The 25,127-nt window shown below is 42.7% G+C and overlaps 1 protein-coding gene across 1 annotated transcript in view; it reads right to left on the reverse strand.

Moving 5' to 3' along the window:
- Positions 1–221: 221 nt before the first annotated feature.
- MPZL1 (myelin protein zero like 1) overlaps positions 222–25,127 on the reverse strand; it is an 81,843-nt gene continuing 56,937 nt past the window's right edge. The window contains exons 3-6 of the mRNA XM_027526477.1: positions 19,920–20,133; positions 18,856–18,988; positions 16,296–16,398; positions 222–2,767 (exon numbers count right to left, since the gene is read on the reverse strand). Of these exons, the coding sequence (XP_027382278.1) occupies positions 2,666–2,767; positions 16,296–16,398; positions 18,856–18,988; positions 19,920–20,133 (552 nt within the window). The 3' untranslated portion in view covers positions 222–2,665. The remainder of the gene's footprint in view (positions 2,768–16,295; positions 16,399–18,855; positions 18,989–19,919; positions 20,134–25,127) is intronic.

The raw sequence follows: 25,127 nt of genomic DNA on the forward strand, positions 1-25,127 counted from the left end.
CTGAGAAGGTGATATGTGAGCAGACACTTAAAGGAAGTGAAGGAGCAAACCACACAAATGTGCAGAACGTGCTTTCTAGGCTGAAGGTGCAAAGGGCCTGAGGTAGGCACATGGGTGGCATTTCTGAAGAAGAAGCCTGTATGGCTGGAGAGCGATTAAATTAAGGAAAGGGCTTCGATCTCTTCTTCACTTGATCTAAACTGAGCACACAACACAATCCAGTAATTGAAAAAGATGTATTAAAGTATCCACAAAAGTACAACAATTGAAAAAGAAAAATTAATGAACATGATGGGTTTTTTACCCGGCTGAATACAGTTCCATTGAAAAACTACAGAGAGCTTGAAGTTTAAATGTTAAGTAATGCCTTGTAGGCACCCCCTTAGAAAAACCATGTGCAGTCTTAAGAGGCCTCATTCTGCCAAGAATCAGACATGAAAAGGACAGTCCTGCCATCTGGAAGCAGCCCCACTGTTGTCGTCTAGAGATGAGGATGTTGGGACCCAGGAGAAAGGGCCAAAAGATTCATAGGAGGTGGTTATGAGGAGTTTCAGAAAAGGCCCCAACCCTGAAGTGCTCCACCCCAGTGTGAGCAGCTCCCCGCAGACCAGTCAGTCACAGACCCAGAGTGGGAGGCTGGGGCCCTTGCCCAGTGGAGGCGGGGAGAGGAGGCTCACAGCCGTGTTAGCAGAAGCGATAGCTGGTGCTCTGGGTGGGAGCTTCACAAACATGCAGAAAAATAGGGCTCTTGCTCTCAGGAGGTGTTAGGAATGTTCTATACATAGTAGATTCATTGGACGTGCTGAGAAAGGAGGAAAAGGAGAATCCCCTTTTCTCTGTTAAAAAAAAAAAAGACTAAGAAAATACACACATCAACGCATACACTTGGTCTCCCCACAACGTATTTTCTTCTTCCTTGAAATCTTGGATGGCTGTACAATTCTCACAGTGGGAGGACCCACCAAGAGTGTCCTCATCCTGGCAGCCTGAAGAATGCTGACATGCATCCCTCCCCTCACTGCCCCCGCTCCCCCCTACACAAAAAGGTCTCCTAAAGGTTCCGGAGTTTTCACCATGGAAGCAGAGAAGGCCCAGGGTACAAGGCAAAGCTGGGCACTTTGCAGAGCTGCTCAGGGCGAGTGTTCTTCATCCCTCTTCCGCACGGGGCCTGTGGGCACAAAGGAAGGACAGGCAGCGCAGCCCAAAGGCCTTCCTCCCGCGTGCAACACAGACCAGACACGCCAGGCTCAGAGACGGCAGGCACGCGTGGCGACAAAACCCAGTCCTGCTGACATACATGTCAACAGAATGTGAGCTGGAGTACCATGGGATTCACAGCAGTCTCTCAGAAAATAAAAGACCGCACCTATGGGGCAGAGTTTGTTTGTAGCTCATATACTTTTTCTTTGTGTAACCACCTCCTAAACATCTTTAAATCTAAATTACTCTTTATTTCCTTAGAACTTGGCCTTCAAAGTCTCTCACAAAGAGAACAAGATGGGAAGAAAAAAAGGAAGCAGCTCTTAGGGGACCTCAAACTAAATGAGATGAAAACTAACATTACCTGTCACACCCATTTACCCCCCAGTGTGTTCTGGGACTATATCATCAGTATTTTCAATTTTAAATGAAAAAAATTCTTTACAAATCTAACTGTTTTTAACCTCAAAGTCCTTGAAGATATTATTATAGGAGCCAGGCTGCTGGAAGCATGACTGAAGCTTTATAAAGATTCTCTAGAGAGAGCTCTGCCATACTAGAGACTGGCAATCTAATTATTCCATTTCTGCCTACTTAGAAGGAAATGAAATTCTGCTCCTTCAGCTATATGGGGACTTGTTACAAGCATGAAGGACTTCAGCAAAGAATATACCATACCTTTTGCTCTCCAAATAGTACAGTACTCTTCAAGCCAGTCTGGGTTCTCTATTTCACTTATGTATCGATTATGGTACGGATCCAAAAGTACCTGGAAAGAAATGACTTCTGGCATTGATCCTTTGCTAATCTTGCTATGATGAATCCACAAATCGAGATGATATGCTACAGGGTGTAATTTTATAGTCTACGTAACACTGAAAGCAGAAAACTGCCCTGTATTTTAGAGAGAAAAATAGCAACAGAAATCACATGGTCTTCAAGTGGCATAGCAAATGGATGCTTTCTAAAAACAACTGCCAAACAGGCGATATACCCTGGGCTAAAGGCCATCCTGAACATGCTTCCATCACAGCATCTCCACTCTCCAACTACGATACACACAAAGGCGGGGTAAGCCCTTATAGTAAAAGGCCATGTCTATTAGAATACTAAAAGATCTGCCACTTTCCTCATTAAGGCAAACCACATCTAAACGATGGTGATAGGAATGTGTCTGAATTTTCTCAACTGTAAATGATCCTGAAGGGCAGTACAAAAACAGCAAGGCAATTTATATACACATAGAATCATACCGTCTCTTCATCATGCAACTGGCTCCTTGCACCAGGAAGATTAAATAGAACATTTATACACATCCTTTATACACATCTTTTTCTCCCTCTATGACTAAACATGTGCTTCTCCACGTTCTGGTTTCCAAGGCCACACATACTTATGGGCTACATTTTCTGCACAAGAGTCCAGTTTGGATTTGTTTATTGCTTAGGATATGATGGCGGTCTTCTCAATTTTTCCGAATGTCTGCGTACACCACAGACTCTGACTTGTTAATCCTGTCGCTGTGGTGTCCGCCAGAGTGGTCTAGCTGCGCATATATGACTGGGCCCTGGGGAAGAGAAGCAGAATTAGAGGTATGGAATTAATTAGAGGTATGGCCTTGTGAGGTGCAGGGACAGAAGCGATGATTAAAGTGATATTGTTAGGGTTTCAGAGTGAAGAGTCCCCCCTTTTGAATGTCTTCAGGAATATATGTTCCTTCTTAGGAACAGTATGTCCAGGACTGACTTTAAAACAAGATTGGGTATACTTGGTAACTGTTCAAGATGGTACATAGAGATTTGTCATACTATTCTGTCTACTTTTGTATCTGTTTTAAAATATCTATAACAATATAATATTCCTTCTCAAGAGTTATCCTTAAATACCTGTCACAGAATTCCTCAACTCTTGTAAATGGGATCAGAGTCTCAAGGACAAAGATGGGCACTTCTGCCAACCCAAGACCCACTGAAATCATGACTTTAAGAAAGATACAAGAAATCAACATATGCAGTGCCACTCGAAAATACAATCAATTTGAACATTTTATATAAATAAGTACTTTCACAACCCTTAGAGTCCCTTCCAACCCAGAGATTCTAAAACTGTAAACAACAGCAACTACCACAAAATAGCCTTCTTTAGGGGTAAAAAGAAGTTTAATATAACCCAAAGCAATTGCCCCAATCCAGGGAATCTCTCCTTGAATAGTCTACTACTGTGCTTAAGTTTTCAACTTTGAAGTCATAAGATTAGTAGCCACAAGCATGTGGTTTAAAATAAACACTCTTGAAACTTCTATATGAATCTAGAATGGTAGACACATGACATATGCATTTGGCGAGAACCACAGAAATGCACAACACAAAGAGTGAGCCTTAATACAAACCATGGACTTTAGTTAATTATAAAGTTCTCTGTATTAATTCATCAACTGTCACAAAGGTACCACAACAAGTCGTTAACAATCAGGGAAACTTTGGAGAGGAAGGAGTACATAGGACCTCTTTACTTTCTGCTAGATTCTTCTGTAGACTTAACACTGCTCTAAGACATAAAGTCTACTTTATAAGAAATAACTGAATAAACTAAAATAAACATCCTCACTCCCATCTAGGAGTCCTATACCCAGCGTCCTTTAATGCGTAGCGTGGGATCCTGTGGAGTTCAGGCACTCCAACTTCCAGAGAAGGGATAAACCGAGCTCTGCAATGGTGCACCTGAAAGATGAGTTACACAGTAACACCGCTGGGCCCATCCGCACGCCAGCAGGGCTGGACCCATCCGCAAGCCGGCGGGGCCGGACCCGCCCACACACCGGCAGGCCTGCAGCCTGAACTTCCGAGCGTGGCAGTAGCACTGGTGAGCACTAGCCGTGTGGCCTCAGCCCAGGCATATGTTTGACCCCCCAAGCATTACTGTCTTCATCTCTAACATGGCACTAGCAACAGTATTATACCTCTTAAGACTGCTGTAAGAATCAGATGATATCTACAAGTAAAACTTAAGCAATGTCTGACAGCATTCGAAATACATCAATCATTTTTACCATGAACATACTGTTACACAAATATAATTAGAAGTACACCAACGTTACCAATCAAACAAATCAAGCAAAGTCACTTTGTTTTTGGTCAGTGTGTGATACTTTTCATGGCTGTCATGGGTAATGCAACAGATCATGCTGTTAATGCTGAATCAAACTGAAACCCTCTATATTCATCTCAGAAAGCTGCCAGTTAAATGTGATTCTAAAAAATAAAAAGGTAAACAAACAAATGTTGTTCAAGTCATTATTTAAGGTGGTTTATTACATAGCAATAGGTAACCGAGACACTGTATGAGTGGGAAAGAGAACAGAGAAAGCAACAGAGGAAAATAACAGAATAACCTCTGAGTCAGTCAGTAAATATTAAGAAACTAGGAAGGTCTTTCATGTGAAACAGTATTATTGTCTTTCATGACACGAGAACACAACAGTTTGTCGAAAGGAACTGGGAAAACACTGAAGGATAAAAGGAGCCCCTACTTACTGATGGGTTAGTTTCTCCAAATCGCTTCCTAGCGTCCTCACTCTTTACCCCTTAGAAGCTCTTTAGGCCAGCGGCTTTGTTAAATGCCTAGAACAGCCCCTGGCAGACTGCGGATGCTGGATGAAAGGTGGATGAAATAATGAATCTAGAGGAATTCTCACCAGCATTGGGGATTGGGAACCTGCCGGTGAATGTAGCTCAGTTTTGACTAGCTCTCTAAAGTCTGGTCCAAGGGAGATTTGGAAGCTGATGGTACCTCGAGTCTCTGTGGAACATGCCTCAGGACTTTGACAAGAAGTCAACCGTCTTCTTTGGCTAAGACCATTGAGGACTTCAGGAGAGGCCAGTGAACCAAGAACTTGGAAATGCACCTGCTATATCGCTAAAACATTCACTTTGGGGTGTTTGAGAGTTAAAACAATATCAGTAATAACAGCTATGCTAACCTAGCTGTACTGTACATCCTGACACCTTTCCTCGTCCTCTATTTTTTTTTTTTTTGGTGCTGCCACAAAGAATTACAACAACCAAGTGAAAAATCACTCCATACATATATATTTTCCTCAACTATTTATTATACAAATAATCCTTACTATTAAAAATGTTTCAAAAAATTAATTGCTTGACCTAAGTTTATTCTTTTAGTTCCAGTTAGAAATAAAATTATCCCTGGACACCACCTGCATGAAATTTACTCTAATATAAAAACACAGTGGTGACCGAGTAGGGAGAAACTCCAGGAAGAAAGGGTTATGGAAGAGCAAGGAGACCTGTCTCTGAACACATATTAATGTCTTAGAAGCTATTATGTCCTGAATTACACTCTCCATAGCCTCTGTAGCCCTTTAGAATCTGAACCTGGTCCTCCAGGCATTAGAGGGATCACCCTTGACACCCTAACACAGATATCAAGATCTGCTTTAACCACATGCTCACTGACTGTTCACAAAACGCATTTTCAGTATTTATTTCACATCACCAAATACAGATGCGAAACAGTGTGTGTTGTGACATTTTTTGACATAAATGAAATTATCAAAACAAAGTTGAAAAGAACTGGATATAGGCAGGACAGAATAAGTATACATCTTAAGAGCCACACGGATCTGGGTCTAACACCAGCTCTGGCAGTAACTACTGACCTTGGGCAAGTGACTAAACGATAGTGAAGGAACTTACTTCCCAGGACCGCCGTGAGAACTAAATGAGACAATACAGGTGTTGTACTTCTGGAGACCTTACATATCTAGAGACTAAAGTGACAAAAACATAACTTTCCCACTCACTGTCCTCCAAAAATACTTGCCCCCTGTTTTTTTTGGCTGTGCCATGTGGTATGCGGGATCTTAGTTCCCCAACCAGGGATCACACCTGTACCTCTGCAGTAGAAGCTTGAAATCCTAACCACTGGACTGCTAGGGAGTTCCCGCTTGCCTTTTGTATACCAAGCATTGTTTCCAGAAAAGGATCTAGAAAACCAATTGTCCCAAAGATAGACACACAAAGATGATTTGAAATCAATGTCATTCAAAACTAAGCTTTACAGAGAAAGATACTCCAAACTCCTAAGTAGTGCCTACCTGACACCCTTCCCAACACAACTGCCCACTCTGTTTGTGGGAGGAGTCCCCCCTGCCTTTTTTTTTTTTTAATTAATTTGGAAACCAACTTTATTTGTGGCTGTGCTGAGTCTTCATTGCCACGAGCAGACTTCTTCCAGCTGCAGGGAGCAGGGGCTGTTTGATAGTTGCGGGGAGCGGGATTCTCTCTGCAGTGGCTTCTCTAGGTGCGTGGGTTCCAGTGGTCGCGACTGGTGGGCACTAGAGCACAGGCTCAGTAGTCGTGGCACAAGGGCTTGGTTACTCTGTGGTATGTGGGATCTTCTCGGACCAGGGATTGAACCTGTGTCCCTTGTATTGGAAAGCGGTTGCTTAACCACTGGACCACCAGGGAGGTCCAAGAGCCCTAAATTGGTTCTGGTGTTCACTCACTTCACTCAGGTAATTTGACTCCACCCTCTCCTGCCCCCGGGGCTTCCCTTGTGCCTCAGCTGGTGAAGAATCTGCCTGCAACGCAGGAGCTCTAGGTTCAATTTCTGGGTTCAATCCCTGGGTTCAATCCCTGGGTTTGGGAAGATCCCCCGGAAAAGGGAAAGGCTACCCACTCCAGTATTCTTGCCTGGAGAATTCCATGGACTGTATAGTCCACTGGGTCGTGAAAATCAAACAGGACTGAGTGACTTTCACTTTCACCTCTCCTGCCCCCCTTGCACAAGATGGCAAGAGGCATCAGCATGTGACCCACTCTGGCCAAGGGAACTAGGAGAAGTTTGCTGAGGGACTTCTGGTAATTTTCCTTCATAATAAAAACCACCTGGGAGGAGATTCAGCTCTTCCTACAGGTGCCTTTTTTCATGAGCTGCCTCAAGGCATGGCAGTCATTTTGAGGTTGAGGGAAGGAGCCTGAGAACAATGTGCCCAGAGGATGAAAGAATAAGATGGAAAGAACTTGAGTCTTAAGGACACTACTGGACCACTAAACTAATGAACACAGAGGTACCCTGCTTTGGGGTCTCTTGTGAGTTCACAAATCTCTTACTGTTAAAGGTATTTTTAGTCAGGTCTTCTGTCACTAATCTCCCAATTATAACAAAAATAGTGGCCAAAGACAGATGAGTAATACAGCACAATTCATGCGCTGCCTGGCTATTATGTTTTCACCTTTTGTAAATTTCCTTCCTGGCGCACTAGTATTGTCTCTCTTTTGATAAAATAACATGGAGTTATTTATCCACTCAAATAGTAATGACTAACGCTATTAGACTCTCAGATGATGCCTGCAGGTAGAAAATGGAAGGCTTTGCTGATCAAGGAACATGTCTTGATAGAACCACTGGAAGAAAGTACTAAGGGATAGTTTGCAAATATTCCTGCCACGTGTCCCCTTCACACATCTGACTGTGTACGTGGGTAGTGACTGCCTAAACCCGTCCTTATAAGGCACAGTAGACCGTGTTTGCTTGTGTGTGTGTGTGTGTGTGTGTGTGTGTGTTAGTCGCTCAGTCGTGTCTGACTCTTTGCAACCCCATGGACTGAAGCCTCCCAGGCTCCTCTGTCCATGAATTCTCCAGGCAAGAACACTGGAGTGGGTAGCCAGTCCCTTCTCAGGGGATCTTCCCGACCCAGGGATTGAACCCAGATGTCCTGTATTGCAGGTGGATTCTCTACTGTCTGAGCCACCAGGGAAGGCCATAGTGTACCATGAACCCTTATAATTAGCAAAGGAAAAATGAGAAGGTCGTTAGACGTCAACTTGCCCTAACCCATTATTTAATAAGAAAGTGTTTAGACATCAACTTGCCCTGAGCCATTATTTCAAAGATTAAGGGAACAAATGCTGAAGTTAAATAATTCCCTGCAAGTTCACACCATTAGCTGGACCCAAGAGTCAATACTAGTTTGTAACACATGACTAACCCTTAATACACTAAGATGTCTATCTAATAAATATGAAGATTTCCTCAAGGTTGTTTGTTAGGATGTACATATAAAAAAGTTCTCCATATCATGGAAAAGCTTGAAGATGATCCCAACAAACCAGGAGCCTCTGAGGTTCTGTAGGGCAGGGACCAGGTGATAATCATCTCTGTGTTTCCCATGTTCAGCTAACATTGTATATATGCTGAGTGCTTAGATGTGTGTGGAAGTGATACATACAATGCAAAGATCAGGTTGTCAAAACAACTGCTACGTTTGGTTATGCTCAATTTATAAAAAGTATTTAATCTCATAAATTCCCTAATAAGATGAACATATTAGGTCAAGCCAGTTTTCTCCAAACAGAAACCTTTTCTGCTTCAGTCTGAATAACTGGAAGATAGAATATCAAAAGGATTCTGGTGAGAACAACTTCCATAAACTCCTCTGGTGCTCAGAGAGGTATTTCTGTCACACACACTGAGGGTGCCACGTGATGGTGAGTAAGAGCACACACCAGTGTCACCTGAGGCCCTCTGGTGCTCAGGAATTCTGTGGAGTATTTGAAGCAAATGTTTTAACCCCAGGATAGCAGCCCTTGTTTTAAGGTGACCACTGAATGAAAACCTAAATAAAACAAAAACTGGAAGATAAAGCTGCAAGGAAATCACAGTTCCAAGTCTCATGTTGACTGGCAAAGGCTTTATAAACTCCAGAATCAGGTTAAGGCAGAAAATATCTTTAACAAGTTGTACAACTATAAAATAAAAGATACATTATTACTTGATTAAAAATAACCAAGTAAGACAAAGGCTACTCCAGGTAATGTCACTTAACAGAAACCCTGATTTGCAACATGTTCAGCATTATGTGAACCAAGAACTTCCAGATGTCCAGGCTGGGTTTAGAAAAGGAAGCAAAACTAGAGATCAAATTGCCAACATTCACTGGATTACAGAGAAAGCAAGGGAATTTCAGAAAACATCTATCTCTGTTTCATCAACTATGCTAAAGCCTTTGACTGTGTGGATCATGACAAACTGTGGAAAGCTCTCAGAGAGATGGGAGTACCAGACCATCTTACATGTCTCCTGAGAAACCTGCATGCAGGGCAAGAAGCAACAGTCAGAACCCTGTATGGAACAACTGACTGGTTCAAGATCGAGAAAGGGGTCTGACAGGGCTGTCTGCTGTCACCCTGTCTGTTTAATCGAAACACTGAGCATATCATGAGAAATGCCAGGCTGGGTGAGTTACAAGCCAGAATCAAGATAGGCGGGAGAAACATCAACAATCTCAGATATGCGGATGATACCACTCTAATGGCAGAAAAGGAAGAGGAACTAGAGAGCCTCTTGATGAGGGTGAAGAAGGAGAGTGAGAGAGCTGGCTGAAGACTAAATATTAAAAACACTAAGATCATTGCATCCGGCCCCATTACTGCATGGCAAATAGAAGGGGAAAAGGTGGAAGGAGTGACAGATTTCTTCTTCTCGGGCTCCAAAATCACTGCAGATGCTGACTGCAGCCATGAAATCAGAAAATGATTGCTTCTTGGCTGGAAAGTGATAACAAACCTAGACAGTGGGTTGAAAAGCAGAGACATTACTCTGTGGACAAAGGTCTGTATAGTCAAGGCTATGGTCTTCCCAGTGGTCATGTATGGTGTGAGAGGTGGACCATAAAAAAGGCAGAACACCAAAGAACTGATGCCTTCAAACTGTGGTGCTGGAGAAGACTCCTGAAAGTCCCTTGGACATCAAGGAGATCAAACCAGTCAATCCTAAGGGAGATCAACCCTGAATGTTCACTGGAAGGACTAATGCTGAAGCTGACGCTCCAGTATTTTGGTCATCTGATGCACACAGATGACTCACTGGAAAAGTCCCTGATGCTGGGAAAGACTGAGGGCAGAAGGAGAAGAGGGCATCAGAGGATGAGATGGCTGGATGGCATCACCAGTACAATGAACATGAATTTGGGCAAACTCTGGGATCTGGTGATGGACAGGGAGGCCTGACGTGCTGCAGTCCATGGGGTCGCAAAGAGTTAGATACGACTGGGCGACTGAACAACAACTAGAGAGAGGAGGCTTTCAGGGACCTGCACTGAACACAAAGAAAATAACCCAGGAATCAAACTGTGGGGAACACTGAGGCTCTCCTCTCAAAACTGACCTGAGGTCCGGCTGCAAACACTGAAAAACGATAGTATAGATTGACCCAGTGCGTGAACTGCTTCCCACTAACCTCCAGAAAATGCCAGAGTCAGGACTGGGCAGAACCCTGGGAGTGTATTCACAAGAGAGCTGAGCCTGGCTCTGACTCAGGGACAGCAGGCACAGCAGGCTGGGGTCTGGATGCTGAAAACAGGGCAGGCGAGAGACGGCAGCCACTCCAGTCTTCCTGCCTGGAGAGTCCCATGGACAGAGGAGCCCCGTGGGCTACAGTCTATCGTCTCGCAAAGAGTCGGACACAACCGAGCGACCAGCACTTTCATTTTTGAGTCCACTTACGGAGTGCCTTCACTATGAACAGACAACCAAGGATCACTGGGCATTTGAGGAAAGCTTCTAACATGAAGACAAAAACTGTAAGAGAAAAAAGGGAATTCAAAAGAAACAGTAACAGAAGAAAACATTTTTTAAAAAATCATATAAAACAAGAAAAAATTATACAGAGAGATAAGACAATGTATTCATGAAAACAAGTATGGGCTACTAGAATCTGAGAATAAGTAATAGTTCTTGAAAACTACTTGAACTATTACTATCTTCCTCTTAAAGAAGAACTTAAATATTTAATAAAAGTTGGAGGATAAAGTTGTAGAGATTTTCCAGAAGAAAATTGCAAAACAGAAAAAATAAGAAAGAACTGTTCTAGGAAATGATCCAATTCTTAACAGGAATTTCCAAAACAGAGAGTAAGAAAATGGAGGAGGAAATTTTCCAGAGAATAATGCAAGACAATATCCTAAGTGAAGGACATAGCTTCCAGATTGAAAGAGTCCACTGAGTAGCCAGTATAATGTATGAAATAATCCCACAATTTTATAAAATTTCAGAACACAAGGGATAAAAAAAGACGCTAAGAGAAGGAGAATAAAACTGCCCCACACAAAGGAGGAGGCATCAGGACAGCATCAACTTCTTGGCGTTGGAAGCTAGAAAAATCAGCAATGCCTCAAAATGCTGAAGGAAAATGATTTCCAATCTGGAATCCCACCCAACCAGATTCTCAGTCAAGCTTGAGGGAGGAGAATAAAAGCAATTTCAGACCTGCTGAAGACAAACATATTATTTTACAGTTTTGGAGGTCAAAAGTTTGAGATGGGTTTCACTGGGGTGAATCAAGGCATCAGTAGAGCTGCGTTCCTCCTGGGGGCTCCAGGGAGAATCTGCTTTCCCCACCTTATGAGAGCTGCTTGCATTCCATGGCTTGTGACCCCTTCCTTCATCTTCAAAGCCAACAGAACAGTCTTCAGATCTCTGGCTCGGACCCTCCTGCTTCCCTCTGATAAGGACTCTTCTGATTACATTTGGCCCACGTGGATAATCCAGGAAAATCTCCCCATCTCAAGATCCGTAAGGTAACGATCTTGACATGTAACGTAACATATCCCACAGGTTCCAGGGCTTAGGATGTGGACATCTTTTAGAGGTCATTATTCTGTTTACCATACAAAGCCTCAACATTCGTATCTGCTGTGCATCCTTTCTCAAGAAGTTATGGAGGATATGTTCTACCACACTATGGGGATAAAGTAAAAAGGTGAGGATCTGAGGTCTGACAGAAGCGAGAGAAAGAAAATTTCTTGGGAGGGGAGGCCCAGGATGATTCCTACACAGCAGCCTAAAGCACAACAAAGTCAGAAGATTTCAACAGGCATGTCTCCATGAATAAAATGAAACCAACAGAATATCTGATGTGTCTGAATGTGCTCAGAGTTTTTTGCCTGGAGAGTTTTGAGATGGAGTGCATTAACAGATAAGCACTTAGAAAACTAAGCAAATAAAAACCAAAATAAAGATGAGCTCTATGACAAACAAAAAAATAATTGTACAAAAACCCAAATGTATGCAGTACAACAGTGAGAAAAACAGGTATATGTAACAGTGAAAAATAACACCTGACCACATATCCATACTGGGAAGAAGCGTGTGGCCGCGTATATACTTGAAAGTGTATGCTGGGAAGAAGGGCTTGAAGGGAGGTGCTAAATTCAGTAATAAAGTTGCTCAGAAATATGAAGATAAATATCAGGGGAAAAATGGCAAAAAGAGAAACTTCCCTGGTGATATAGTGGATAAAAATCCCCCTGCTAATATAGAGAACACAAGTTTGAGCCCTGGTCAGGGTAGATTCCACATGCCACAGAGCAACCGAGCCCAATTACTGAGCCTACGTGCTGCAAATACTGAAGCCCAAGCGCGCTACAGGCTGTGCTCGGCAACAAGAGAAGCCGCCGAAGCAGCATCCCAGGCACCACAACAAAGAGTGAAAGTGAAAAGTGAAGTCGGTTGTGTCCGACTCTTTGCAACCCACTGGACTGTAACCTATCAGGCTCCTCCGTCCAGGGAATTTTCCAGGCAAGAGTGCTGGAGTGGATTGCCATTTCCTTCTCCAGGGGATCTTCCCGACCCAAGAATCGAACCCCGGTCTCCTGCATTGCGGGCAGACACTTTACCGTCTGAGCCAGTAGGGTAGCCGCCCCTGCTTTAAACAGCCACAGCTAGAGAAAGCCCACGTGCAGCATCAAACATCCAGCACAACCAAAAATAAGTGAGTAAATAAAAATTTTAAAATAGCTACAAGAATGGAAAGTGTTTGGCTGCTATTTCTTAAATTTTTTTTTACTTCCCTTTCCTTCTCAGCCTCCAGTCAGGTTGCTTAGTGGTGTTTGCTGGCTTGCTACTGTAGTTCTGTTCATGGCTCCCAGTTTTTCTTTCGTGCTTTGCTTTGGTTAGTTTCAATTGCTTCTTCAAGTTTACTGAATTTTTCTTCCATAGTGTCTAATCTGTCATTTATGCCATCTGATGTTTTTTTCATTTCTAGAAGTTTCTTCCATTTTGGTCTTTTTTTATATTTCTATTTCTCTCCATATTATGTTAAGGTTTCCCTTACAACCTTAAGTTTATTTTTAAGATTTATAATATTTATTTTAAGGTCCTTGTCTATGAATTCTATCGCCTATGTCACTTCTGGGTTTGCTTCTATTGGTTGACTTTTCTCTTGACTATATGTTTTATATTCCCCCTTCTTTGTATGCTTGGTAATTTTTGACTGATGTCAGACATTGTGAAAATTTTTTTTTTAACACCAAAAACCTTGGTATTGGGGTAGGCTTCCCAGGCGGTGCTAGTGGCAAAGAACGCACCTGCCAGTGCAGGAGGCATAAGAGGTGCAGGTTTGATCCCTGGATTGGGCAGATCCCCTGGAGGAGGTCATGTAAACCTACTCCAACGTTCCTGCCTAGAGAATCCCATGACAGAAGCACCTGAGGGGCTACAGTCTGTAGGGCTGCAAAGAGTCAGACATGACTGAACCGATGTAGCACATACACACAGCCAGTCAGACACTGGGAATTTTTCGACGGCAGGTGTTGGATTTTGTTTTTTGGTGTTTTTCTTTTTAAAAACTTGAAGCATAATTAATTTACAATACCGTGTTAGTTTCAAGTGTACGGCAAAGTGATTCAGCTACACACACACACACACACACACACACACACACACACACACACACATATATACAAATACACTTTTTTGTACATATATGTGTGTGTGTGTATATATATATATATATATACTTCTTTAGATTCTTGGATTTTGTTATATTGCAAAGACTGGATTTTGTGCTGGCATGCACCTAAATTAGTTTTACATTAGTTTGATTCTTTAAACGCTTCCTTTTTATGGTGGGTCCATAGCATCCACAATCTGGTGCTGATTTAGCCCTTACTACCAAGGTGCTAATTTAGTCCCATTACCCCAATGGCTCAGCGGTAAAGAATCTGCTGCCAATGCAAGAGACATGGGTTCAACCCCTGGGTCGGGAAGATTCCCCGGAGAAGGAAGTGACACCCCACTGCAGTATTTTTTTTTTCCCCTACTCCAGTATTCTTGCCTTGGAAATCCCATGGACAGAGGAGCCTAGAGGGCTATAGTCCATGGCATCACAGAGTTGGATGCAACTTATGCCACTAAGGTGTGACCATTCTGAGAACTCCAACCAATACCCTGTACATAATGAGTTCTCTCCACTCTGCGTTTGAGAACACAAACTATTTCCAGTCCTGGGTGAGCTTCAGGGCACTGTACAACCTACTGCTTTCCAGGCAGCTCTTCTCTGGCCACCAGGACCTGTCGCCCACACATCCACAAATCTGTATTTAGCAAAGACTCAAGGGGACCCATCGCGTCTTCTCTCTATACTGTTTCTTCTTCTCTGGCACGGTGTCTCGTAAATCCTAGCCACCCTGGCTTCCCCAGCTCAGGGGACAGCTGAGCCGTTTCTGCTTCCCCTCAGTACTGTAGTCTGGGAGATGCCTGAAGGCAGCCGGGACGATCACGGGGCTGCCTTTATTCCCGTCTCTCAGGAATCATGGTACTGCACAGCCTGTCTCCCAGTGTAGAGAATTCTTTCTTTCTTCCCCTACCCCAATTTGTTTTCAATAGAACAACTTCTACAGCATTTCAAGGGCAGAAGAAAAAGTTTCCAGGGCTTCTTTAGGTATAATGTCTACCCGTAACTTTAATGCCTTTATTCACAACCTTATTTCTATTCACAATCCAAATTAGTAAATTAGGTATCTGAGGCATACTATGTAAACTGAGAGAGAGACAGAAAGACACACAGACAAAAAGAATGAGAGAGACGAACAGACAGACTAGGAATCAGTAAGGTCCTGATGCTGTGAAAGAATATATGCTGCCTAGAAATCTAAGGTTTGAGCCCCAATTCTGCTGCTAACTGCTCTGTGCTTTTAATAGTTTAACATCACAACGCCTCTGTGTCCTCACCACATATGACAACTGCGGACTAAGACTATGGGGTAATTCTTCCACAAGACACTGTTATTCTTTTCTTTACTTCCTCTTAAATCCACCCCCTAATGCCTCCTCCTCAGAGCAAAGTTATAACTGGCCACATTCCTTCTAACACTTTCTATCCCAGAAGAACAGAATCAGTACTAAGCTCTGGAATTTCTGCCATCGCCACAATTATAGTTACATCAGCGTGGACAATACACAATATTAACCACAATGCTAGATTCCATGCTAAGTTCCAAATACAAGTTATTTCTTCTCTGTACTTTCTACAAAAAGCAGAAACCAGACTTTCCTGTTCATCAAGCCAACTAATTATTCAAGTAACTGCTTGCTGCTGCTGCTGCTGGTGCTGCTGCTAAGTCGCTTCAGTCGTGTCCGACTCTGTGCGACCCCATAGATGGCAGCCCACCAGGCTCCCCCATCCCTGGGATTCTCTAGGCAAGAACACTGGAGTGGGTTGCCATTTCCTTCTCCAATGCATGAAAGTGAAAAGTGAAAGAGAAGTCACTCAGTCCTTTCCTACCCTTAGCGACCCCATGGACTGCAGCCCACCAGGCTCCTCCGTCCATGGGATTTTTCCAGGCAAGAGTACTGGAGTGGGGTGCCAGTGCCTTCTCCGAATCCTAAATAATTCATACAAAATAACTTTTCTGTTTTATTATCAATACCAAAATTAACTTACTCCTGTGAATTTCATGGCTTAAGGTACACCTCAATATAGAATCTAGCTCACTAGCTTTAATTCTTTGAGCAATTAGGGAAGAAGTGTTTACATCTGACATTCATCTCCTAATTTTGCTTGAGCCAATCTGTTAGTGGTGGTTTGGTGGAAACCTTTACTCAAGTCAGATTCTTTTCCACATACTTTCTTGTGTTCCTCCTAAACCAACCCCTACATTCTTCTCTGCTTCTCTTGCTCTGTCTTTCTGTTTCACTCTCTCACAGCTTAGTATTATTCTTTTCCGCATCCCAGAACACGACACAGCACCAAACTGCAGCGCATGGTACAGTGGGCAGACCGCAATCAGCTGTTACCTGGTGAGATCCAGAAGGCAGGCTCTTTACTAGACCCTCTGTGTCGGAGGGAGACTTCCGTGAAACCTGCTTAACTGGTGACACATTCTCTGATGTATTGCAGCTGATAAGTTGGCAATTTGGAGAACAAATGTAAAAAAAAAAAAAAAAAAATTAAAATGGAAACATAAAATATAGAAATGCAAGTGATGACAGATGAAATAGCAGATATATAAAAACAAAACTCAACAAAACAATGAGTATCAAAACAATCACATTTCTTGAAACTAATTTTTATCCCTGACACTAATTCTTCCAAGTCAGTGATGCAGCTCCAGGGGAGGAAAAGAAACCAATGTGGGATGACCACTTAGCCCCAGTTTACAACAATGATACCTGCTGAATGGGATTCTGGCTATACTATACATTTATCCTTTGACTGCTTTGGCTTTTTCCCCTGTTATCATTCCTCCTTTGGCATACAGGTTTAAAGAAGCAAGCTATACTACCTTCTTGATAGCTATTCACTTTTGTGATCATCAAAGGCAAACCTCTTCTGAATGTGCTTCCAAAACAGATCCAGGCTTGTAGTCTTGGCTCATCTCATACCTTCGATTCCCTGGGTCCCCATTGTTTGTTTCCCCACCAATTCCACAACCAAACCAAAGAAAATCCAGGAAGTCATGGATGATAAGAAACTGTGGAATGCCATGTCACATGGGCTGAACTTTTTCAGGGGCACAGGGGGTTTTCAACAGCAAGGCCTATCTCATAAATAAACCAGGGAGAATTGATGCCAAGAGGTATCTCATTACAGATTCCTTGATGGGATGTGTTTTCAGCAGAGCTTAAATCCTTTATAATGTACTTTTAAAAAATCTTAGAAGTGTGGAGAGAATCACTTAGAGTGTCGTTATTAAGATCAAATCATGAAAGCATTCTGCAAACTGTGCTTTCTCTGAACCAGGAGGCTATACACCCCAAACCAAAATGGTTTGAGTATTCTAACACAAAGAGGGTCTAACTCAGTAATAATACAGTCTAAGTATTAAAAACGCACACACACACACACACACACACAGAGGCATCTTACATGAAGAACATATATGTTCAGATGACCATAAAACCTGACAACCCAATTTCATTGGGATGGTACACTCCACATGTTTCTAATACAGACACAGGACATATTTGTAGACAAACCATGATAGCTGTTGGGTTAGCTCAGAGATAGATGGTTAGTTGTCAACAAGGGAGATGGGCTGAATACACACACAGGAATATTAACAGCAACAGCCAGTGTGATTGGTTACCATGTGTCTAGTGGGAGTGAAGAGGAGACCCAGCCCTGTTATAGTCCCAAAGTGTCCTCTATGTCAGCTTTTCTTAAGAAGTAGAAGATAAGCAGGATCTGATCTTGGCACACCAAGGTAGAAAAGGCAGGAGAGGAGGAAAAAAAAACAAGTAAGAAGAATAGCAGCATTCATGATGCCATGCAAGATTCTAAGGCACACTTTCCTGTGCTTTCATTAACCCAAAAGCATGAACTAAGATTGGCATGTCACCACCTGGATTAGTTTCATGTTGAAAACCAATGTTCCGGTTACGTTTCATCAAAAATTACTCACCATGCAAGGGAGCGAGTACAGTCAGCAAAACAGAAACATTCCAAGCAAGTGATATCTGAATTTGAACACTCAAACTCCTCAAAACACAGCACTCCTAAAAAGTAAAGCAGCAGAGCCCAAAGACAGAGGTCCTACCATCTACCAGCCAAGGAGTTCAGGGCATGCAACCCTCTCAGCTCACAGTCCCTTCATGCACTTGGGACACAGCCCGTGCTCATCAGCTGAAACCCAGCCTCACTCTCAGTCTTACCACACAATTTCTACAGAGCTTATATGGGCTAGCTGTCCAGCTGGAGTGGCAAAAAGAGAGGGTCCTTCAATTAGACACACATCCTCCGCTCAAATGTGTTATCTTTGAGAAGCCACAAACAAAAAGAAAGTCTACTTTTCTTTAATGCTGGTGTATTTTGGTGTTCAACTCTTATTATACCCCTTGGATGAGTCTAACCATGCATTCAAGAACAAGTCATAAACTACTTTTAAAACTACAAACAGGAAAAGTCCTGCATCATCACATCAGGTAGGAGTCATTTACCAGCACACTCTCCCCAGGCATTGTTATGATTATTACATTTACCTAATTGAAAAGAAGAGCCTTGTAAGATTATTACCAAGAGATCGAATTAAACTCATACTGGAGCAAGAGATCTGTGGCTTAATAATACTAATCTCAGAGCGGAAGGTACTCAGAGAGCACAGACTACAGAGCAGTCCACTTCACCAAACCTAAGAAAGAAACTGAAACAGGTATTAGCATCACATTCCACGTTTAATAGCAGTCCATTGATCTCTGCTTGCCCACACAAAACACTTTCTAAGGAGACAGCTCAGTTCTGACATGAAAGTTAACAGCAACTAATTCTTCACCATTCTTTTTCCATACAACATATACAAGTTTTCACAAATTTTGACTCCTTCCCTCCAACTTTCCCCTCGAAAGCAGAGCTTCTTACCCAGCATAATCCCGTTTAGAGTTTCTCCTTCTATAGACGACAGCCAGAATCATGGTGATAAGCAGAGTGAGACCTAGGACCACGGCAGTAACTATACCCACCACTACCCAAACTGGAAATGCAGGCAAAATCTCTAGAGAGAAAGAACAACAAAATATGTTTAAGGTACATTGCTATAGAGAGAAGAAATGAAATTGTATTAAGTTAATAAACAAGTGTCTTCCTTTAGCAATTACCACACACTCTCTTATTATCCAAGTTATGATATTCTAATACCTAACTGGTGACATATGAACATTAACTGATAAAGAATGAGCTTCAGAACTCAACACATTTATATATACATAATCCCTCTCAATGCTCTAACTCAAAGAAAAGAGGGGTATGTGACTTTACCTCAATCTATCCTCCAACAAAGCAGACTTTGTCTCAAAGTGAGATCCAGAACCTGCATTTCCTGGCTTATTCTCCAAAAAAAGGTGAAGAAATAGCTATACTGTTTCTGCCAGAGTTAAAGCTTTCTCCCGGAGAATATTGTGTGTGAAGTCGCTGAGTCGTGTCCGACTCTTTGCGACCCCATGGACTGTAGCCTACCAGGCTCCTCCGTCCATGGGATTTTCCAGGCAAGAGTACTGGAGTGGGTTACCACTGCCTTCTCCAGAGGATCTTCCCTACCCAGGGATCGAACTCGGGTGTCCTGCATTGTAGGCAGATGCTTTACTGTCTGAGCCACCAGGGAAGTCAGAATATTAAAATAATACTAATCTCCTGTCCCACTACCCACCACATGTAACTATAATGAATCTGGTCTTACTTCTAACTAACAATGAAAAATTCATACTCCTGGAATCTGATCCACATGCTCCAGACAGCAGGTATATAAATGGAGAAATTGAACACTTCAGTTGGAATGAGTTCCCTGACCCCCACAGATGTTTCATAGAGCCACAGTCCATGGAAACAGGGATCATAACTGTATGGCAGAAATACCCCTTTCAAACACATCCTGAAACATTACTCTTAAGGGGACTGTATCAATACTGCAAAAATATTCAAGGAAGTACCTTTCTCTACAACATAGAGCCTAATGTGTCCTGGCTGGACAACAATGTCAGGAGGGTTTTTGACATCACAGATGTAGGTGCCATTGTGAATAAACTGCATATTTTCTATGTTGATTGATGCATCTTTCTTGTCAAGGTCTCCAGCCCAGCTGATTCTGTCCTTAAAAGGTGGATAATTCCCAGCATACACTTGCCCTTGGGAGTAGTGGAAAAACTGCAATTAGAAAAAAGAACACATGAGCTATTCTCAAAGGCAGAAGTTCTAAACTCTAGTACAGGCATACTGTGAAGGGTTCTTTTTAAAAAAGACTTCATTTGAGGAGCTCCAATCAAGACTGTGGAGCAAGTACATGGAAAAAAGACCACATCCAGAAAGAAATGCCACATCATCAAGATGTGATGATAAAAGAAATGCCAAATCTCAAGCAATGGAACCCAAGCCAGACCGGGGTTTAAAAATCATGGAGCCCAACCCTCTTTCAGTTGAAGAAATAAACTTGTACACTGTCTCTAATCCTCTCAATACTCCTGTGATGTAGCAATTACCAGCCGTATTTTTATAAATAAGAAGACTGAGACTCAAAGAACCCATTTGCCCGAGGTCACAATGATAACAGGTGGTAGATTCAAAGTCAGGACCACCTGATTCTCCAAAGCCAGGGCTCTGATGGACACCACGATTGAGCCCAGTGAATCCAAAAGTTTCAGCCTTAATTCACAAAGCTTACCATTAAGATACACGAAGGCATCAAGAAAAAGAAGCCGAAATATCACAGATCAGTTAATCTGGTGGGCTACCCCATTTTACTTATGTGTTTCCTACAGAAGAGTCATGGATATGTGAAAGGAACAAGCCCAGACAACCCAAAAGTCTCGTCTGCCTTTGCAGGTTCAGCCTTTAGCCCTTTCTCTTTGCAGTCTCATTCTCTCTGCAGACCTGCTTTTAGCAAAGGAACTCATTTCTCAAAGTAACTTTCTCAAACCCAGTCCCCTGAAAATAAGGTCAGGCCTGGAGGGTGGGGATCTATTTTCATATGTGGCTCCAATCTACACAGCTCTGCTGGAGGCCTGATGTCTTTGTTTTTATTCACCTATGGGGAAATTGTAGGGTTGGGGACGGCAATCAGCATTAGTCAACCACTGAGCTGTACTAGCAATCCAAACACAACATTTTCAGAATCTTTTATAGAAGCTGAAATCTCATCCATTGTGCAATCTCATCCATTCCTATGATTTAATGGCCATCTATATTTTGTTAACTTCTTAATCTCTCTCATCCATAGTACTCTCTGGAGCTCTAGACTCCTAATCCAACCACCTACTTACTTTAGCTTAGGTGTCCCCACCTTCCCGTTTGCCACCTTATCCTACAAACTCCATCTTCTACCTGTGACATCTTGACTGATGGCACATGCCAGTCTCCCAAACCATATATTTTGGAATTATCATTGATTCGTCTTTCTTCCCATTCAGTTAGTCTCCCAATTCTGTCAATTCTATCTCCTAAGTTTCTCTCTTCTATTTGAGTCCCACCAATATTACCTGATTTTATGTCCTCATTATCTTGGACTGTATGACCTTTTAACTGGTCTCAAGTTCCTCTAATCCATCCTCCATAATGCTTAAATGATTACTAGAAAAAAAAAATTATCAAATATATACCCTGTGTTTAAAATAAACTAATGCTTATCAGGAACTATGAAGGGGCTGAGATTTTACACTCTCTGCAGCTCAGCCATAGGTTCACAGATGCTGGCAGAAACACGAGACTCACGGGAAGTCTTTGTTCTCCTGTTAGAAGACCTGGACACAAAGAACCCTATTACTTACAAACAGCCAGCAGCATGTTTTTATCTGTGGCCCCTGCCCCTCAGAGTCCACAAGGACAGCGTGGAGGGACTAGGGTGGATGCTGTGCACACAGAGGCTCTGCATCACAGCTGAGGAGCCTCAAGCTTGGAAAACCCCAATTTTTTATAATGGGCAGTAAGCCCATCTGACGTTTGCCCCAAAGGGAGACATATTACTATCGTGGACAGTAAGCAAGCCTGTCTTCTGCTCCAGAAGGAGACACGCTCTCTGCCTGCTAAGACTAGTCACTGTACAAGAAAGGCAGCCAAAGCCTCTGCTTGCAAGATGGACAGAAATGTGAAATACCATGAAAAATAACATTCTGACACTCATAACCACTCTACAAGGTAAGATTCACCTGCCAGATATTTTGCAAGTGAGGAAAGTGAGGCTCAGAACCTTAGTGACTTACTCAAGGTCACAGGTCTTAAGAGACAGAATTCAAACCCAGCTCTGATTTCAAAGCTTAAGCTATTTCTGTTATTTTAATGCCTCTCATGTCTGATCATATCTTGCCTGGCCCAAGCCCTTCACCCTGTCTTCTTTACCAGGAAATAAACCATAAGCTCTCAGCTTAGCAAGCAAGTCCTCCTGTCATCTGGGCTCTGCTTTCCTTTCTACCTCATCTACAGACATTCCCTGCCCTGTACTTCTGAAACAGTAATGAAAACCTACACTACACCCTTTCCCACTGCTGGGTCTCTGCAGCCCCTCCCTCATTAGACCTGATGCCTCTGAAACTGTATTTGTCTCTGCGCTTCTCTGCACTTGGCACATCACTGGAACTGTATATGTTTGCTGAACTGTGCGATTGATAATGATTTGGTCAAACCAGTAAGAAAGAGTAACAAAATGGTAAAAAAAAAAAAGAAACTCATACAAAAAAGAGACTAGATCTCCTTGAAAGTGAAAGTTAGTCACTCAGCCACATCTGACTCTGTGATTCCATGGACTGTAGCCCACCAGGCTCCTCTGTCCATGTAATTCTCCAGACAAGAATACTGGAGTTGGGAAAAAAAAAAAAAGAATACTGGAGTGGTTGCCATTTCGTTCTCCAGGAGATCTTCCCAACCCAGGGATTGAACCCAGGTCTCCTGCATTGCAGGCAGACTCTTTATCAACTGAGCCACCAGGGAAATCAGATCTCCTTATCAACCAACATTTATCAAGCAAAAGCCAGTGATAACATCGTGAGGGACATCAAAAGTGTAAGATAGGTCTCTACCCTTAAAATGCTTCCATTCAAGATAATGAAGAGTAAAACTGTTCTAGTAAGGCACACTCTTTCACAGGAGTGGACAAGATAACATGGGCAGGTAAACAGGGAGGGCTTCCCTGGTGGTCCAGTGGTTAAGACTCAACGCTTCCAGTGCAGAGGGCACTGTTTTAATCCCTGGTCGGGGAACTAAGATCCCAAATGCCTTGTGGCATGGCCAGAAAAAAAAAAAAATAGCTAAAAGGTCAAAGGAGGTATTTAGAGGGATCAGAATGTGAAGATGGGACAGAACTTAAATGGTAAGAGCTCAGAAGTGGAAAAACAAAGCATCAAGTTCTTTTTGCTAGACTGAAGGAGATCACATAGGAGAACATAAGTGGGGCTGGAACCCAGTTGTGAGGAGTTTTAGAATTCCAGACAAGAACTGTTCGCAATGGGAACCATGAGGATTCTGAAGAGGGCAGTGATGAGGCGAAAGAACTGTTTTAAGATGAGGCACCTGGTGGACTGCAGGGGTGGCTTGAAAGATGGATGGTATAAAGTGGAGGAATAACTAGGGGTGTTACTGCACTAGCCCTGGCAGAGTTTTTATCATGTAATGGACAGCAGACAAGCAGGAAGGTTAACAAAAATCTAGATGCCAGATACAAAGTAGGAAGATCCAGCAAATGTTCTTATTTCTTGGTTGAGTGTGAGCAGTGGAAGGGAAGAAGCTATGGATCGGGAAGGGAAGGACAAAAACCCCACTAACAAAACACAAGATTAAAAAAAACAAAAAATCAGGTCCCTAGAAGAAAATAAATACCCAAAAACAATTAGCAGAGAAGGGAACATTGGGTAGAAAAGATGAGCTCAGTTTTAGACATGGGGACCCTAATTCCATGGACCAGAAAAGCCATCTTTGGTATTTTGGGCTTGATTTTACTTCTCTTGAAAATCTATAAAAATGAAGAGCATCCTACTCATCTTATTAACTGTGCACCAATATCTGGGGGTTAAAGCATCCTGTATCAGTAACTGAACATTCTGGAATTAACTATCATCAGATTGGTATGTAAGTATAAACTGATTAGCTAAAATATAGCATTAACCAGAAACACAGCATCTTCTTTTATTTTTTGGCTGCACTGGGTCTTTGTTGTGGCACATGGACTCTTTGTAGTGCCAACTACATATGGCATGAGGCTGCAGCACGCAGGTTTAGTTGTCCCCAGGCATGTAGGATCTTAGCTCCTCAACCAGGGACCCAACCCTCATCCCCTGCACTGGAAGACAGATTCTTAACCACTGGCCCACTGGGAAAGTTCCCAGCATGCTCTTAATATTAAGGCTTAGGGTATGTAAACATGCATGGCCCACATGACAAGGATGAGAAGGCGATGGCACCCCACTCCAGTACTCTTGCCTGGAGAATCCCTTGTACGGAGGAGCCTGGTGGGCTGCAGTCCCTGGGGTCTCGAAGAGTCGGACACGACTGAGCAACTTCACTTTCACTTTTCACTTTCATGCATTGGAGAAGGAAATGGCAACCCACTCCAGTGTTCTTGCCTGGAGAATCCCAGGGATGGGGGAGCCTGGTGGGCTGCCATCTATGGGGTCGCACAGAGTCGGACATGACTGAAGCGACTTAGCAGCAGCAGTAGCAGAACTGCTCTTCAAAAGAAAGAGCATCTAGGTGTCTTTCTGATGATGCTTTACTTTCTATAGATTATGTCCCTCACTTCTAGTCTGGCAAAAGATATCAGTGGGAAATCATTACAAATTTAAATAATTCTTTGAACTCTGCTGGGTAAATCTGTGTGTTTAATTTTGCATCTATAGGATACATGTTTCACATTAATAACATGTTTACGGGAAGCAACAGAATGCCTCTGACTCTGTTTTCCCATGTTATATTTGTATGGGTTCCTGCTCTCACTCACTCTGGGACTCTGTTTTACCAAGAATCATACCTAACTGGACCCTATGAGGAAGTTAACTAAATCTGTAATCTCTGACTTTACCGCATCTTTCCTTCCTTCTAAGGCACAGCACCCAAGGGTCTCTCTTTTTATAAATCCTGAGGGACACAAGTCCACTCAAAGATTTGGAAATCAGGTATACATCCCAACCCAGTAGATACATGATAGATGATAGAGATAT

The sequence above is a fragment of the Bos indicus x Bos taurus genome, chromosome 3 (genome assembly GCF_003369695.1).
Source record: "Bos indicus x Bos taurus breed Angus x Brahman F1 hybrid chromosome 3, Bos_hybrid_MaternalHap_v2.0, whole genome shotgun sequence".
NCBI lineage: Eukaryota > Metazoa > Chordata > Mammalia > Artiodactyla > Bovidae > Bos > Bos indicus x Bos taurus.